This window comes from Littorina saxatilis, linkage group LG5 (assembly GCF_037325665.1).
Source record: "Littorina saxatilis isolate snail1 linkage group LG5, US_GU_Lsax_2.0, whole genome shotgun sequence".
Lineage (NCBI taxonomy): Eukaryota > Metazoa > Mollusca > Gastropoda > Littorinimorpha > Littorinidae > Littorina > Littorina saxatilis.
The window spans coordinates 13826250-13844267 of record NC_090249.1 but is presented as its reverse complement, the minus strand read 5'-3'; the positions used below and the strand labels follow the sequence as shown (position 1 = coordinate 13844267).

The 18018-nt window shown below is 43.4% G+C and overlaps 1 protein-coding gene across 3 annotated transcripts in view; it reads left to right on the top strand.

The window, feature by feature from the left end:
* The first annotated feature begins 333 nt into the window (after positions 1 to 333).
* The window catches only part of LOC138966352 (uncharacterized), a 32433-nt gene continuing 14748 nt past the window's right edge, over positions 334 to 18018 (top strand). For 2 of the 3 annotated variants that reach the window (XM_070338550.1, XM_070338548.1), the window contains exons 1-11: positions 334 to 573; positions 1502 to 2652; positions 3450 to 3527; positions 8846 to 8940; positions 9692 to 9787; positions 11839 to 11905; positions 12381 to 12448; positions 13343 to 13418; positions 14614 to 14719; positions 15206 to 15299; positions 17443 to 17587. In XM_070338550.1, coding sequence (XP_070194651.1) covers positions 354 to 573; positions 1502 to 2652; positions 3450 to 3527; positions 8846 to 8940; positions 9692 to 9787; positions 11839 to 11905; positions 12381 to 12448; positions 13343 to 13418; positions 14614 to 14719; positions 15206 to 15299; positions 17443 to 17587 — 2196 coding nt within the window. In that variant the 5' untranslated portion in view covers positions 334 to 353. The remainder of the gene's footprint in view (positions 574 to 1501; positions 2653 to 3449; positions 3528 to 8845; positions 8941 to 9691; positions 9788 to 11838; positions 11906 to 12380; positions 12449 to 13342; positions 13419 to 14613; positions 14720 to 15205; positions 15300 to 17442; positions 17588 to 18018) is intronic. The other variant, XM_070338549.1, reaches the window with a different exon arrangement.

Below are 18018 nucleotides of genomic sequence, written 5' to 3'. Positions count from 1 at the left end.
TTATGGACATATCCGACCCGGAAAAGCAAGGTCTTAAACTGAGGGAGGTAAGTCTTCAATCGGGGGGTCTGAAAAGAGAAGTTCTGCTGCAAGTCTTGCCGTATTATTACTGAGTGTCAAAGTAAAAATTGGTGTCATTCCCGGCACAACTTTCACACACACACACACACACACACACCCGGCCACACACACACACACACCCACACACAAACACAAACACACACTTACTTACTCCGTTTTATTGTCACAGTTGCAGTGTTGGTGAGTTGTCGCTATCAATCTTTGTTAATATCACGTGCCTGTGGCTGTGAATCACTCCAAGTTTGGCAACAAGGGACGTCACTCTGCGAGTGATGGCGAAAGTTCTGTTCCTGCTCTGTATTCCCGAAGAAGATGAAGCCGATAATGCAAAAAAGAACAAGAAAGAAGAGGCGAAAGATAGTGATGCAGATACACCAAAACATGGTTCTGGAGTTGACGCAGAAAAGAAACCGGGAATTTCAGTAGACGACCAGATTCAAGGATCGGCAAAAAGCCAGGAACTTCCTGCATCCAGTAAAGATGCACTACTCGGTAAGGGTCAAGCGCTCTCTTGAAAGATTTGAATTTCGCCTTCAGATGTCCCCAGCTTACATTTCTTCGTTATTATAATTTGATCTAGCGCGCAGCCAATACTTTCCACTGAAATTCCTGTGTGCATGGTTGCGGAGAGAGGAAAGGAGTGTCAGAGAGGGCAGGAAGAAAACAAGGAAGAAAAAAAGAAGCGAAGTGTGTCCAAGATAGGCCTGCAGAGCCTGGTAATAGTAACTTTCACTTTCAGTGAGGTTTTTCCTGACGCGAGTTTCTTTCTGGCGAGACTTGCTCGCAGCTAGCCGCTCGCGGAGCTAGGAAGCAAGAATGTATGTGAAACGTTTTGATGGCTACAGCTACTTGCACCAATTGTCTTAAAATTCAAGACTGAAGTCAAGAAGAAGAAGAGACCTTGACACCCTTCTTCTTCTTCCTCTCCTTCTTCTTCTGTGTTCCATACACAACTAGCCCATCAAGGCATGTGCATGGTCAGATTAAGAGAGCCCATTTAAACACCTATAACTGTCTCAGATTTGGTCAGACTTTTACATGTGATTAGACTATCCATACATGGTGCCTTTTTCAAAAATCACTTCATCTGGACAAATTCAACTCACCACAGCAAGCAGTCAGGGTGTTGACTTGTGGTATGTGATCCCTTGTTAAATCATGGCCAGATCTGAGATGGTGATCAAGGCGAGCTGTTTTCAAAAGGCGGATTGGGCCGCCAATTATATCTGAAATAGTCAGCTTACTGCTTTGTTGTTGCTAATAAATCTTTCTAATATATCTCATGCCCTTCAAAAAGCCTTTTACAGAGCTCTGTATAAGCCTTGTGAATTTTCCAGTTTATGCTTTGCCTTGTTTGCTTTTCTTTCTGTTTTGACCTGATGCAGTGTAAAGTGTGTGGTTCTATATCTTTGCTTGACAGCAGTGGATCCCAGGTGGCAAGATGAGAGGAAAACGAGCATCACAAGTGCACCAGGTGGAACAGTCTCATCAGACATTCAAGCAGCGTTGCGCAGACAATCGAGCCCTTCATCCACAACCAAAAGTGTTCCCGCAGATGTCAAGAAGGCGATGTCAACTCCTGCTAAAAAAGATAACTCTGCATTCTCTTCGCAGCCAGCACTGTCGTCCCCCCAAAAAGAGAAAAGTGAATTACCTATGTCTACTTCTCCTGAAAATAAAGAAGACGGAACACCGAAAATCCTTATCCAGAATGAAAATGCTGAGGAAATAAGAGTTGAAGCCATGGGAAAGGAAGGGACGAGTGCTGCAGCGCTGCCGGCTGTTAGTCAGGCTGAAGAAACTCAAGGAGTGACAACAGAAGGAGGTAACCCACTTGACAGAGTAAAGGATGATTACTGGGATTTTGATTCCCCAGTTGCGAGCGTGGAAGGATTGACAATTGAGGATGAGTTTCATGACTGCGAAGAAGGAACCAAGAAATCAAAAGCAAGCAAAAAGGTTAAACCAAAAAAGAGAGATTCGTCACCACCGAATTCTGCAAAGTCAAAGCAAGATGAGAAAAAGAAAGTTTCTGACAGCAAAGCCAAAAATGTGGAAGAGTCTGAATTTGTCACATGCCCAAACACACCTGTACCACAAAGCAAATTTACAGTTGAGCCGGTGTCAGACAAACCTCAAGAAGGTACAGGCAAAGTTACAGCTGACCCAAGTCCAGACACTTCAGAAAAGTCCAAAATGAACACGGACAAATTCACAGTTGAACCTGTTGCAGTTGAACCCAAACCAGTTTCAGGCAAGTCTGAACCAGATGTCGAGCTCCCACCACCAAAGACCAAACAAAGCTCAAGCAATCCGACTCCTGAAGCAGTTTCAGTCCCAGTTTTGAAGTCATCATCAGCAGCAGTCAAATTAAAGGAATCTGGTCTAGAACAGGCACCAGGAGCACACACTGTTCCTGCTACTGGGGGAACTAGTGAAAGAAATGGGTCTTTACCTGGGCAGCTAGAAACGAGAAGATCTTCAACACCATCAGATAGTCAGAAGGACATTAAAGCTGGGTCGGAAGAGTTTGAAATGGTGGAATTCCTGCCCAAGACAACCATGAGAAAGGTCAGTTAATGAAGGAATTTTGGACCGGGGGGGGGGGGGGGGGGGGGGATTAAATGCTTTGCTTTTTACATTTAGTCAAGTTTTGACACATTGTTTAACATAGAGGGTAGTGGGGTCAGTGTGTGTGTATGTGTAGAACGATTCAGAGAAAAGTACTGGACCTATCCTTTGTGAAACTTAACATACAGAATTTTAAAAAAAGCGCACTTTCCTGTGAAGCACGCCACACCACTGCACTATACTGGCTTGTCACTTCAAGCGATCAGCGGGCCGCTACTACATTTTTCAAGTGAATCGGTGTGTCAGCGCTTTCAGTCTCGGTCGCAGGGTATCCGCAAAGTATTGTCTTCCTGAAATGCAATGCTTTTAGTATCATTCTGTGAGTTTGACAGATTGACTACATGTATTTAGTTTGCTTCACCCAACTTTTTCCTTGTTGTTGTTGGTTGGTGTTGTTTGGTGTTCTGTGTCGTTGCTCACACATACCTTTGTGCTATAAATATATATAATAACCCTGATTCTAAGCATGCTCAGTGTTCTTTGCTTTTGTGATAATCTGCACTGTAGCTGAAATGTGTGTGCAATAACGATAACACATGTTGACAATAAAATGTATTTTTATATTCTGAAGAACTCAAGCCTGCAAAAAGAATAGTGTATTCCTTTTCACTTTCTGGTGTTTGATTTGGTACTTTAGTTATTACCTCGAGTACATCAAAATGGCTTTGTGGAGTGTGCAAATCTTCAGTTATTCAGAAATTCACACAGAGTAATATAAATTTTATTTGTCATTTCAGCAAGTGCGGGAATGCCTGGAAGGGATGGGAGTCAAGAACATGGCCTGGCAGAAATGTGTTGGGGACAAGGTCTGGCAGGTAAAATCAGGTTTCTTTTAAGGCCAAAAAAAATGTCTGTTTACGGTAACCCGACCGACCCTAGTTTTTAGGCCCGACCCTAATCTTTTTTTTGGGTCGTCTGAAAAAACCCACAAAAACGCATCCAAAATAGAGCTGTTTGCGCTCAAACAGCAGACGACAGAAGGGAGGTAAGCTCAAAGTACTGTTAGGAGTAAAGGGTCGTCACTCGTGTTACTTCCTTTCAAAATGGATGCACGCAGTGGTGTTCGCCACCCGCTAGCTGTAAAGCTTGATAAATGTCATGAAAAGGATGGGGTGAAAATTATCAGTACCTATCCAGGGAGTTTTAGTATCATTAACGTTTTTCATGACATTCATGCGGACTTTGACCCGAAACATTATGCGGCTCACGCCAAAGCTTCTACACGAAACGACGAGGAGTTTGAGTTGGACTGGAGTTTGACTGTCGGCGATCTTGTATATAATACAGCTATAAATTCCTGAACAATAATCTTAGTTATGTTGGGCAAAAACAGGGATTGATGAGAAGAAATGAACTGTGAAACATCATAGAGAGGGGAGAAAAAAAAAGAAGAAAAAAAAGAAGGAAATTTTTTTTTGAAATAAAAACAAAACAAAAACTGACCTACCGACCCTATTTTTTCACCCTATGTTACTGTAAACAGACCTTTTGGGGGGGGGCCTAATTCCAAAGTTTCAATTTGTTTCTTACTCAAACTGGTAACTTTGTACACGTTTTGAGAAACAAAGTCCCCTGTATGGCTGCCTAAATGGCGGGGGCTTCTTCTTCTTCTTCTTCTTGGCGTTCGCAGAGGTTACACAATCAGTCCAGCACTGGTGATAAATGTTGTCGTTTTCTCCAACTCCTGTCGACTGCCGTATAGTTTGGTCTGCAAGGGAGTTGGTGACGGCCACACTTCTTTTCGTTCCTCATCTAGTAAGGGACATCGCTGTAAGATGTGTTCCGCTGTTTGGTCCTCTTGACCGCAGGCACAGGTTGGTGATGGCGCCAGCTTGAACTTTCGGTTCATGTGAGCATTGAGCCTGTTGTGGCCAGTACGCAGCCTGATGAGGTTGACTTGCTGCTCTCTGGACATTGTGTGGTAGTCATCTCTGTTTGTCCTTGGCCTCATCAATGCCTTGATGATTGTCTTCTGCTCACTAAAGCTGACACTGTTTTCAGGTTGGTCTTCCACGGCTCCTTCTTTTGCCAGCTCATCTGCCCTTTCATTTCCTGGTATCCCACAGTGTGCTGGTATCCACTGGAGGACAACTCTTCTGGTTTGTCTGACCATCTGTAATGCTTTGGCCAGCTGTGGGAGTTTGTCGTTCTCTAGGGCCTGAAGGACTGAAAGGGCGTCCGAGAGGAAGACAACTTGGTAGCAAGGGTCTGCGGAGTCCTGAACGAAGGAGGCGGCCTGCATGAGAGCTTCTGCTTCTGCTTTATAGTTTGTGCAGTGTTTGCCAGTGGCAACGCTGGATGTAGCTGTATGTCCCCCAGGGAACTGGATCAGAATGCCTGCACCTCCATTGAGCACGGCGTTAGTTGCTGATCCATCGGTGTATACATGGATCCACGCCTCTTTTGGGTACTGTTCGTCGATCAGGGCTAAGGTGAGTGCCTGTCGAGCTGTGTCATTCTGATCTTCTCCTGAGGTAACATGTGGAACACTGGTGCAGATCTGGATGCCTGGTTTCTCTGTTGCCTTGGGGGTTTCCTCTTCTTCTTGAGTCAGAGGTAGAGTGTTCTGTGGAAGGACTTCCCTGTACTGTCGAGAAAGTCTCTTGCTCTCGTGTACAAAACTGCTCCGCTTAAGCCGGTTCTTGGTGAGGTTGCTCAGTCTGTGCTTCATGGGGTGGTCGGGTAGGCACTTGAGCTTCTCGGCCTGTACCATAGTCTTGGCTTCTCTTCTCTGACAGAGGGGTTGGATGGTGGTAAGCTTCTCCATTTCCTTGATGGGCGTGGATTTCATTGCACCGGTGATGAGTCGGAGGGCCTGGTTTTGCACACGGTCAAGGGTCTGCAGGTTTGTCTTGGCTGAGGTTGACCACGCTGTGGAGCCGTACTCGAGGTGGGGTCTGATTGTTCCCTGGTATACTGTCTTCAGTATCTTCTCGTTCGCTCCCCAGGTGGTACCTGCCAGCTTCCTGAGTATGGCTAGCTTGCGCCGGGCCTTCGTCTCTGCCTGTGCAATGTGTGGTTTCCAGGTCTGCCGTCTATCAAAGGTGACACCAAGGTATGTTGCTTCTTCATCCTCTCTCAGAGGAGTTCCACCAAGCCTAATGGTTCCGGCTTTCTGCTTTGGCGACAGTGTGAATAGGGTGGTGGAGGATTTCTCCTTGTTGATGGAGACGCACCAATCTTCTGCCCATGCGTTCAGCCTATCTGCCGCTTGCTGCATTCTGTAGGTGGCAGTACTTGCGTGCTCCTCCTTGCACCAGATCACAAGGTCGTCTGCGTAGAGAGCAGCTTTGATCCCCTTGGGCATCTCAGACACCAGATCGTCGATGAAGAGAAGGAAGAGTGTAGGGGAGAGGAATCCGCCCTGAGGGACGCCATGATGAAGGAGGAACTTCTTGCTTTTGGTCTGGTCGACGTTAACTCTTGCCCTGCGGTTATAGAGGTAAGAGCGAATCCACTGGTACATGTTGCTGGACACGCCTTTCCTCAGCAGTTTTACAAGGAGTCCATCTTTCCAGACCTTGTCAAAGGCCTTCTGAAGATCTATCCAGGTGACGAAGACCAGCTTCTGTTCCTGAAAGGCATCTTCAACTTCTTGCACCAGGTAAGTGACCTGATCTTCAGTGCTGCGGAACTGTCGGAATCCAGCTTGTTCAGGGGCGAGGAGGTTCCTGGAGGTTCACAATTCTCTCCAGGGTCTTCACAACACAGCTGGTGAGGCTGATTGGGCGATAGCTGGTGGCCTTCTTTGGATCCTTCCCTTTTTTTAAGATGGGGATCATGATCGCTTCTCGCCAGAGTTGTGGTAGCGATCCTTCTTGCCAGCTGCTGTTGAAGACCTCGAGTAGCTTGTTCTCTGCTGCACTACCAAGGTGGGTTAGCATCTCGTTGGTGATGCCGTCTGGGCCAGGGGACTTCTTCGCCTTTGACTTTTTCAGAGCTGAGTGCAGCTCGTGGAGTGTGAGTGGTTGACTCATGGCGTCCACTGTCGACTGTCTGGCAGGTCTCTCTCTTTTCTCTCTTCTTGCTTCTCTCTGTTTCTCGGGGCTAACATGGAGGTTGCTCTCAGCTGCATAGCTTTCAGCAAATTGGTTGGCAGCATGCTTTCCAGTTAGCACCTTCCCGTTCTCTTCTAATGTGATCTTTCCTCTGCTGGTGTTCTCATCATTCAACTGCTTGGTGAGCCTCCAGAGCTTTCTGCCATCCTTCTCAAGGTTCAGAGAGCTTGTCTTCTCTTGCCAGCTTCTCCGTCTTGCCTGTAGCTTCTTTTTGAGAAATTTGGCTTTGGCTTCCTGGAGGCGGATGTTGTTGTTTTGTGACGGGTTGACTTCTGCTTCCCTTCTGGCGTCTGCCAGATCATCATCCAGTTCCTGCAATTCATTACTCCAGTAGGGCTTATAGTCTCTCCTGGCACCCCTGGGAATGGACTCACGCGCTGCTCTGAGGATGCTCATGTTGAAGTCCTTCGCCACCATGTTGATGTCTCGACCCTCGACTCTGATGTCTTTGGTGAGTTCGCTGGTGCGGTGTCTAAAGAGGAACCAGTTCGCTCTTTTGTAGTTCCACCGTGGGAAGGAAGCTTCACTGCAGGACTCCATGCCCAGGGTCAAAAAGACTGGCCGATGGTCACTTCCACCTAGCTGTTCTCCGACCTCTCTGCTGGTTAGCTGGTGCATGTCTTCCGTGCAGAAGGCTAGGTCAGGAGTTGATGTAGTGTGCCATCTTCTGGAATAGAATGTAGGGCAGTCAAAGGGACTGTTCAAAAGGATGAGACCTTTGTCGTCCTGCCAGTTCTCCACCTCTTCTCCTCTCCGATCCAGGTGGTCATATCCCCAACTCTGTGAATGACTGTTGAAGTCACCCACCACGATGAAGTTGGAGGCCTTTGCGGGGATCGTGTCAAGGGCGAGGTGTCTATCATTGGGGCAGTAGAAGTTGACAAGATGGAATTCTGATGTCTTCGTCTGGATTCGAATCACCTGATATTCGGAGTCCTCCATGTGCGTTTCTATCAAACAGGCATTGATGTTGTTCCTGATGAGGGTCAGGATTCCTCCTTTGCTTCGGTCTGTTCTGTCGGACCTAAGGCATTGGTAGCCTCTCACTTTGAAGGACTTTTGGGGTGTCAGGTGCGTCTCCTGAATACAGCAGATGTTGATGTTCTTCTCATGCAGGATATGCTCCAACTCTGTCTTCTTGTTCAGGATACTTTCTGCGTTCCAGTGCATGACCTGAAAAGGTCGCTGCTGACTGGGTTTCTTCCTGGTTGTGGTGGTGCCAGTCACTTTCCTCCCGCGTCCCCTGGCGTGACAAGATGGACGGGAGGGACCTCCAGTAGTTGGGGCTGGGTCCCTTTGAGGCATGGGACCCGACGCTGCTCCACCCTGGGGGGTCCTCAATGGGCGAGCGCCATTTCCATCTGTGCTGGTTGATTGTGTCATCATTTGCGTAAGTGCGTGTACCCGTGGTTTGTTAGAATGCGCCGTGCGGCCCGGGTCCTCCGTCTTCAGCATTCGGGGTTTTCTGTCGGGGTTACCTCACCCTTAGCTCATGGCCCGTACGTCCTACCCTGAGAGCACAGGGGGGAGGATTTTCCGGGATCCCACCCGGAGCCAGTTTGGTCCGCGGCCGCAAGCGGCTGATCTCCATATCTGAAGACCGTTCCCCTATCCGCCACCCGGGGACGCGCTGGGTTGGGGGTGGTCGCCCCACTGAAAATCCCACACTGGGTTAAGAAAGATCAGCCTGTCCCAGAAATGGCGGGGGCAAGAACGGTCAAACACGTAAAAACCCACTCGTGCAAAAACTTATGTATACATGTACGTGGGAGTTTTAGCCCATGAAAGCAAAAGAAGAAGAGAAACAAAGGGAGATAAGTGCTCGAAATGCATATGGCATGTGCAATAGAGTAAGCGAGAGTTATACAATCTCCTGGCACCTGAGAGAATAACAGGCATTGAAAAGAACAAGCGACTTTCCTCCTCATTTTCATTCATTTTTTACAAGTTTGCTGTAATATAATGACACGTGGAATAAATCCGTTTCTGGTGATGGTAAAACAAAATATTGCTTTTTTTTGTTGGTGAAGTCTGCAGCAGATTGAGCTATGGTAACTACATTTTTTTCCATTCAGGTGACCTTCATCGAAGAAACAGGCAACAGATGCGAGGAAATAATGCTGAAACTTGAGAACATCGGTGTTGGGCGCGTCAAGAAATCATCTGTCAGGTACAGCATGTGGTTTCTGTTTGGTTGAGTGGTTGAATCCCAACGCGCCTGGTGGCTTAAGTGTGGAATTTTTTCAATCTCCCAGGTCAACTAGTGTGCAGACCTCCTGGTGCCTTGTCCCCCATTGTGTGTACACACAGGCACAAGACGTGCATGGAAAAGACCATGTAACCCATGTCAGAATTTGGTGGGTTTTATAAACACGAAAATACCAAGTATGCATTACCCATTACATGATTATGGCTGCCTAAATAGCAGGGGGAAAACGGCCATACTCGTTAAAAAAAACATTTGTGCAAAAACACAAACGTAAGTGGGAGTTGTCAGCACAGGAAGGCAGAAGAAGAAGAAAAATAAGAAGAATACTGGAGCTGGAATGCCTGTAAACTTGCCTACCAGGCAATCCTCTTTAGGCCTAAAAAAAAAATAGGTGTGGTTACGGTAACCCGACCTACCCTTTTATTACACTTGTTAAAAAAATTTAAAAACAACCGAGTGCAGATAACGCAATGAAAGCGAAAGCGCTCGAGTCGCACACTTATTTCCCTGTCAAGTAGGTTAATTTTTACACATTAGAAAAAAAAGTAAGGAAAAAAAAAGTGATTGCCTACCTTCCTACCCTATTTTTTTTTGGCTATGTTACCTTAACCACACCTATTTTTGGGGGGGGCCTTTGGTGAAAATCCTCTATAATGACAGCTGAGTAGTGTGAGACCATATATTTAAAGTGTGGTTATTTTCTCAACTGCAGTGTTCTTCCAGTGACAATTCACTGTGACGTGAATGAAGATACGGACACGAGTGAAGCAGATGAAGAGGCTGAAAACGAAAAGATTGAGGAGAAAGTGTAAGTATATTTTGTCATCTAGACAAGAATGAGGAGAAAATGTTACATGTATTTTTTTGACACCAAAACAAGAAACTTGGTGTTACTTGTACTGTCAATGAAGAAGCACAATGTAAACAAGAGGCGAAGCCTTCAAGGCTCACGTAAGAAATCGACAAACAGTAACACAAACTCAATCACTCCGTCACACACACACACACAGTGCACACACACAGTACACACACACAGTACACACACACACACACACACACACACACACACATACACACACACACACACACACACAGAAAGAGCATAGGTGAAACTGTGCAAGAAAGCGAGACACTAGATCTAGATCTGTCTGTCTGCATGTGGCCTACTTACATGGACACGACTGCCAAAATATTTATAGTCTCGGCCCGCTCAAAATAACAATCACCGAGACTTTCAGTAATTCCATCGCGTGACGTCTAACCCTCGTACATCATAATGTGACGTCAATGTAATATGACGTCTTCAAATGTTAAAGTTTCTACCACAGACATACATACATACATACATACATACGCACGCACGCACGCACGCACAGACAGACAAAAGTTAGCATCGCATAGGCTACACTTCGTGAGCCAAAAAGTGTATGCATGTTTCTTGACCTATTTCAAGAAAAAAACTGCAACGTGTGTGTTGCATTATTTATAGTATGAGTGAGTGTGTTTGTGTGCAGGCATGTGTGTGTTTCCTAGGGGCTTTGTCCATATCAACCTATATTGCTATTTCATATGTTACGTGGATTTCCATTGGTCAATTGGGCAAAACTGAGCTCAGTGCAAAAGTGATATCGACGACATTTCCGTCAATATCAGTTTTGATATCGACGACCTCTTTATTGCTTCCCCACTTCAAAACTGATGAGGATTACTGGGATTGGTTTTATGTGTTTGGTTGGTCTCTTCTTTTGGTAGTGCAATAGCGTTAATTATGGATTGTTGTTATCATCATTTACATAAAAACTTATCTGTTAATCCAAACAATGATATACTTACTGTGATGTTCTTAACTACACTTTAACATGGAATGTATGTATGTATGTATGTATGTATGTAGGTATGTATGTAGGTATGTATGCATGTGTGTTGGTGTGTCGGTGTGTCATGTGTGCAAGTAAAAAAGGTATTGTAGTTGTACATATATTACTTCAGATATTTTTGTTGTTGTTTGTTGTTATCATGGGTTTTATGAATTTTCTTCTCTTATTCTTTTATAATTATTAATTAATGACCTATATGTGCTGATGACCAATTTAATTTCCTTTGTTGGATCAATAAAATGTTATGAGTTATGAGTTATGAAAAACAAAAACACCTAAATTTAAAAACAAACAAATATATATGAAAATGTAATGATCCCAGAATTTAGTTGAGCAATTGACTAAAGACTTTTTGAAAGAAAAGACATTTTGAAATACTGAAAAGTACAAGAAAAGAGTGAACAAAAAGAAATAATAATCAGAGGGAGGGATATGGAACAGCCAAAACTGAGACAAATACTTTTGTAATTTCTTTACAGTAAATACAAAATGTCCAAAGAATTAGCAATATATCTAACATTGATTGACTGTGTGATGATATCTTCTGCTATTGGTCTGTTTCGACGGTGATATCAAAATCTCGACCTCCGGTCTCGATTTTTATATCACTGTCTCAACAGACCATAGCAGAAGATATCATCACACAGTCCGTCAATATTGGGTACTCTTTCTGTCCGGTCATGTGATTCTCATGTTTTGACATGTATGAGCAAGAGTTTAGGGTAGATATATATGACCTGTACATTTATAAATGTATTAAAGTCATTGATTTTGCAAAGGATCTGTTCTGTTAAATAGGTGCCTCCAATGCGATGTATGACAAATTAAATATTTGATGTTGTGTGCTGGTTGAAAACGACGTTAAACACCAAATAAAGAAAGAAAGAAAGAAAGATGTTGTGTGCAGTGATTAAATTTTCACATCCAAGAAAAGCAATCATTGTACATATATTTACGTCTTGCCTTCTCTGTTTCTACACAGTAAACAAATGGAAGAGAAAGCCAGTGAGTTTAAGAAATCCATCAGATCACGTCTGGTGGTTCAACAGGTTTGTTTCTCAGTTTCTACTCTACTCTGGGGGTGAGGGGCTTGAGCTTAAGTGCGATTGCTTAAGTGTTTGTGTGCATGTGTATATTTGTGTGCGTATGTGTGTCTGTGATGGGATGTGTTCGCTTATGATGTTGTGTGTGTGCATGTGTGTTTGAATATATCCATTCTAACCAGGTATGCAGACTAGGGATGGGAGAGAGGGTTTGCGAATTACACTGTAGGTATTTTAGGGGTGGAAGTGGTTCAAAGCTAGATTACTGGTTATGGGCTTACTCTGTGAGTTCTCCTCTTCCACCTTCTCCTGCATTTTGAGTGGAATTCTTGTTGAACAGAGTGGAAGGGGGTGGAGGTGATACTGAAGTGACAACATATGCAATAGAGGACAGAGTTTGGATAAAGACTTGTCTGAAACGGATTACTTTGCTTTTTCTTCGGGAGTACTGAAAGGAATATTTACAGTTTTTCTGTTTCAGGTGGTGAAATCAGTTGAGGCGAACGCACTATTTACCTTTGACTATGTGATGCTCGTTGTCTTAGCGAGGTAAAGAAAGTTCTTGGTTTTATGTTTTGTTTCTTTAGAATCTGGTTCACTACATTGACGTCATCAGTTCTACCACGTCGCTGATTCTTTAGTTTTAGTATGTCTGTAAATGAATGCACTTCTAGCAGCCATTGGTACAGTGGAACCCCCCTTCTACGACCTGAAAAAGTCTGAGAAAATAGGGTCTGAAAGGAGAAGGAGTTTTTCAACTGGAGGTAAATGTACTGAGGCAGGGCGGGGATGTAGCTCAGTCGGTAGCGCGCTGGATTTGTATCCAGTTGGCCGCTGTCAGCGTGAGTTCGTCCCCACGTTTGGCGAGAGATTTATTTCTCAGAGTCAACTTTGTGTGCAGACTCTCCTCGGTGTCCGAACACCCCCGTGTGTACACACGCAAGCACAAGACCAAGTGCGCACGAAAAAGATCCTGTAATCCATGTCAGAGTTCGGTGGGTTATAGAAACACGAAAATACCCAGCATGCTTCCTTCGAAAACGGCGTATGGTTGCCTAAATGGCGGGGTAAAAAACAGTCATACACGTAAAATTCCACTCGTGCAAAAAAACACGAGTGTACGTGGGAGTTTGAGCCCACGAATGCAGAAGAAGAAGTACTGAGGCTATGAACAAAATATCTAAGAAAGCAGGGTCTTAAAAAGGAGGAAGTCTTACATTGGGGGTTCCACTGTACTTGGTTTTGCAAAGTGATGATTCATGCAATGTGGTAACAATACAGTGGAACCCCCCTGGAGCAGCAGATAATTTGTTTCTGATCCATATTCCATAATGATGAAAATGTGATGTATGAGTGTATGCTTTTCTTGTTTGTTAACACATTTGTGTATGGATCATGGCATTATTTATTGATTAATTAAAATGATTGCCAAAATATGTGCAGTATGATCGCTGCACTGGGACTGGTGGAAAACAGCTCAGTGATTCTTGTGGCCAGTATGCTGATTTCTCCTTTAATGGTGGGTTTTTATCTCAAATGTGTGATAGTAGGGCTCCCCACAGGTGCCTTTACTAGAGGGTTCAGGGACCCCCAATATCAATGTGTTAATTAGAGGGTCCTTTGACCCCTTGATAGAGCTAACTGATGCCATAACCAGATGTAAAAGTGGGGTTTTCTGTTGGTGATAGGCAGCTCAAAAATGTGTTTGTGTGTTTGCATGTGCACTGGCCACTGTGTGTCTGAAAATATTCTTTTTACATTCAGTCAAGACAGTATTGATAAGATTTTAGCCTCCAAGGTCTTTTTATGTCGCTCTGGCTCATTGTCTCTGTCTGTCTCTGTCTCTGTGTGTGTGTCTGTCTGTCTCTCTTTCTCTCTCTCACTTTCCCTCAGTCTCTGTCTCTCCGTCTCTGTCTTTCTCTGTGTCTCTGCCTTTGTATATGTGTAGAGCGATTCAGAGAAAACTTCTGAACCGATCTTCATGAAACTTTACATGAGGGTTCCTGAGTATGATATCCCCAGATGTTTTTTTCATGTTTTCGATAAATGTCTTTGATGATGTTATATCCGGCTTTTTGTGAAAGTTGAGGCGGCACTGTCACACCCTCATTTTTTGATCAAATAGATTGAAATGTTGGTCAAGCAATCTTTGACGAAGGCCGGACTTTGGTATTGCATTTCAGTTTGGAGGCTCAAAAATTAATTAATGAGTTTGGTCATAAAAAATCTGAAATTGTAATTAAAATTATTTTTTTATAAATCGATCCAAATTTAATTTCATCTTATTCTTCATTATTTTCTGATTCCAAAAACATATAAATATGTTATATTCGGATTACAAACAAGCTCTGAAAATTAAAAAAATTAAAATAATGATTACAACTAAATTTCCGAAATCGATTTAAAAACAATTACATCTTATTCCTTGTCGGTTCCTGATTGCAAAAACATATAGATATGTTATGTTTGGATTAAAAGCAAGCTCAGAAAGTTAAAAAGAATAGAGATACAGAAAAGCGTGCAATCCTGCTCAGCGCAACCACTACCGCGCTATACTGGCTAGTCAATTTCACTGCCTTTTCTACGAGCGAGGGACTGACGATGCTATACAGTCTTGGTGTAAAAAAGCAGTACGTTCAGTTTCATTCTGTGAGTTCGACAGCTTGACTAAATGTAGTAATCTCGCCTCACGCGACTTGTTTCTTCTTCTTCAGGGTCCCATTTTGGCTGGCACTTTCGGAATAGTTATAAAAAATTCAACTCTACGTAACATTGGAGTGAGGTCCGAGCTCTACGGCCTTGCACTCTGTTTGATATGTGGTCAGTTTTACCTTATATTACGACTTCTGTTTGCAAGTGCTAATTGATTGAGAGTTAGCACGGTTCTATGTCACAAACATGCACATGTTTGTGCTCGCAATTTTACACATATTCATACATGCAAATTAACACACTTGTCTTTTTTGTGTGCTTTAACCAATGCTTTTTAACACATAAAAATCTGTCATTTCAGTAGAGATACTCAGCTTAGAAGTTGGCTTCACACCAAGTTAACATGGTTCTGACATTTCTGATGCATTCCACACACACACACACACACATACACACACACACACACACACACACACACACACACACACACACACACACACACACACACACACACACACACACACACATTCACACGCACATACACATACACAATGTCTTACTTCCCACACATTGTGCTTTTTTGCTGCTTTAAACTGTTGATAACTTCTTATTGTTTAAAATTAAATATTACATGTGTTGTGCTTTGTCTTGCAGGATTCGTGTGTGGCTTAATACCTGCATGTTTGGAGGCTTCGTCTTCAAAATGGAGGACTGCAGAGGAGTGGCCAACATTAGAAATGTCATCAAGGTAGGTCAAAATGAGATACAGTGGAACCCCCCTTTTAAGACCTCCAAAAATCTGAGAAAATCGGGTCTTAAAAAGGAGGGAGTCTTAAAATGGGGGTAAAGTTGCAAAGGCTATGAATAGAAAGTCTGAGAAAAAGGGGTTTTAAAAGGCAGGGAGTCTTAAATGGGGGGGGGGGGGGGGGGGGGGGGCCTTAAAAGTATAAATCAGCAAAGTCTTTGACCCAATTTCAGAGGCAGGACACCTTTGTTCTTGGGGACTTGTATGCTTTAACTGTGTCTCCTGCATTTATATTGGGAATAACAAGTTACAGCGTAAGTGATTGAACAACATATGAAGTCTTTTCTTGTATTCCAGCAGAATTCTCTTTCCTGAGGATGGGGGAGGGGGCATTGGTTGTAGCACATAAGATCAGTTTTACACTGTCATAACATGTACTTAATTGATTCATTAATTTTGAAAAGCGGGTAATTTTTCTTGGGAGAGTCCATTTCACATGCAATTCAAGTAAATTGTGCATGGCTGCTTGATTGAAAGGCCAGGCAAGATGTGAGTGATAATGTTGACATGGTTTATACTTTTCATAGTTTTTCTTTCATCTTAGAAATGGAGAGATAAATGCTTTTGTTGGTGATATCCAAAGCAGATAGACTGCTAACATTTTTTTCTTTCTTCTTTGTTCATGGGCTGAAACTCCCACGTTCACTCATGTTTTTGCACGAGTGGATTTTTACATGTATGACTGTTTTTACCCCGCTCTTCAGGCAGCCATACGCTGATTCCGGGGAAGCATGCTGGGTATTTAGTGTTTCTATAACCCACCAAACTCTGACATGGATTACAGGATCTTTTCCGTGCACACTTAGTCCTGTGCTTGCGTGTACACACGAAGGGGGATAAGGCACCAGCACATCTGCACACAAGTTGGCCTGGGAGATCGGAAAAATCTTCACCCTTAACCCGCCAGGCGGCCGCGACCGAGATTTGAACTCACGACTTTCCGATTAGGAGGCCGATGTCTTATCCACTAGGCCACTGCGCCCCTCTAACATTTCAAATTAAGATTAAACAAGTCGCGTAAGGCGAAAATACAACATTTAGTCAAGTAGCTGTCGAACTCACAGAATGAAACTGAACGCAATGCAACGCAGCAAGACCGTATACTCGTAGCATCGTCAGTCCACCGCTCATGGCAAAGGCAGTGAAATTGACAAGAAGAGCGGGGTAGTAGTTGCGCTGAGAAGGATGTAACGCTTTTCTGTACCTCTCTTCGTTTTAACTTTCTGAGCGTGTTTTCAATCCAAACATATCATATCTATATGTTTTTGGAATCAGGAACCGACAAGGAATAAGATGAAAGTGTTTTTAAATTGATTTCAAAAATTTAATTTTGATCATAATTTTTATATTTTTAATTTTCAGAGCTTGTTTTTAATCCAAATATAACATATTTATATGTTTTTGGAATCAGAAAATGATGGAGAATAAGATGAACGTAAATTTGGATCGTATTATAAACATTTTTTTTTTTTACAATTTTCAGATTTTTAATGACCAAAGTCATTAATTAATTTTTAAGCCACCAAGCTGAAATGCAATACCGAAGTCCGGGCTTCGTCGGAGATTACTTGACCAAAATTTCAACCAATTTGGTTGAAAAATGAGAGCGTGACAGTGCCGCCTCAACTTTCACGAAAAGCCGGATATGACGTCATCAAAGACATTTATACAAAAAATGAAAAAAACGTCTGAGGATATCATACCCAGGAACTCTCATGTCAAATTTCGTAAAGATCGGTCCAGTAGTTTAGTCTGAATCGCTCTACACACACACACAGACAGACAGACACACACACATACACCACGACCCTCGTCTCGATTCCCCCCTCTATGTTAAAACATTTAGTCAAAACTTGACTAAATGTAAAAAACAAGAAAGGTTAAATTATTGGTACGTTTAATTCAACATTAACAATAGGTCAATGTTTTTTTGATTGTTTTTATTTTGTCCTGAATGAAATGTTCCAATGATAATAAAGTGTTGCTTAACGCCCTCACAGTTAAACTATTAGGGGCATGTTGCACACGTAAACCTGTTTTTGATTTTTGATTCTTTTATTGCTGAAATTGTTTATGTTTATTTTAGGGGTGTGGCTCGAGGCCTTTTGGTGGGAATAATGATAGCAGTACCCTCAGGGGCGGGGGTTGCTCTCTCTGTACTTGGGGGGAACACGGGGTCCTTGGTGGGCGTGGCTATCTCAGCGTCCCTTCTGCCGCCAGCTGTCAATGCGGTAAGTGTATACATGTATTACCATATTTTTGGGACTATAAGGCGCTTTGTTATATAGGGCGCAACCCCCACTTTTGAGGTAAACTTGAGAAAAAACATCACATTAGGTGCTTCCGGTCTATAACATCAAAGGAAGAATACAGAGTGGAAATATTTTTGCTCTGGAGATCAAAGGCAGGTGCATTGTGATAGCTGGTTGGCCTTGAGATCAGCTGCCTGCCCCAGTTTACAGACACTGACCTTCTTCCCCGGTGTCAATGACCGAGTTTTATCTGTGATCGGTCTCCTTTTTATGTCTGAGAGGAAAACACTGCCTGTCCCAGTTTACAGACACTGACCTTCTTCCCCGGGGTCAATGACCGATTATCTGTGAGACCGTCCTCTCCTTTCATATTTGAGAGAAAACACTGCCTGCACCAGTTTACAGACACT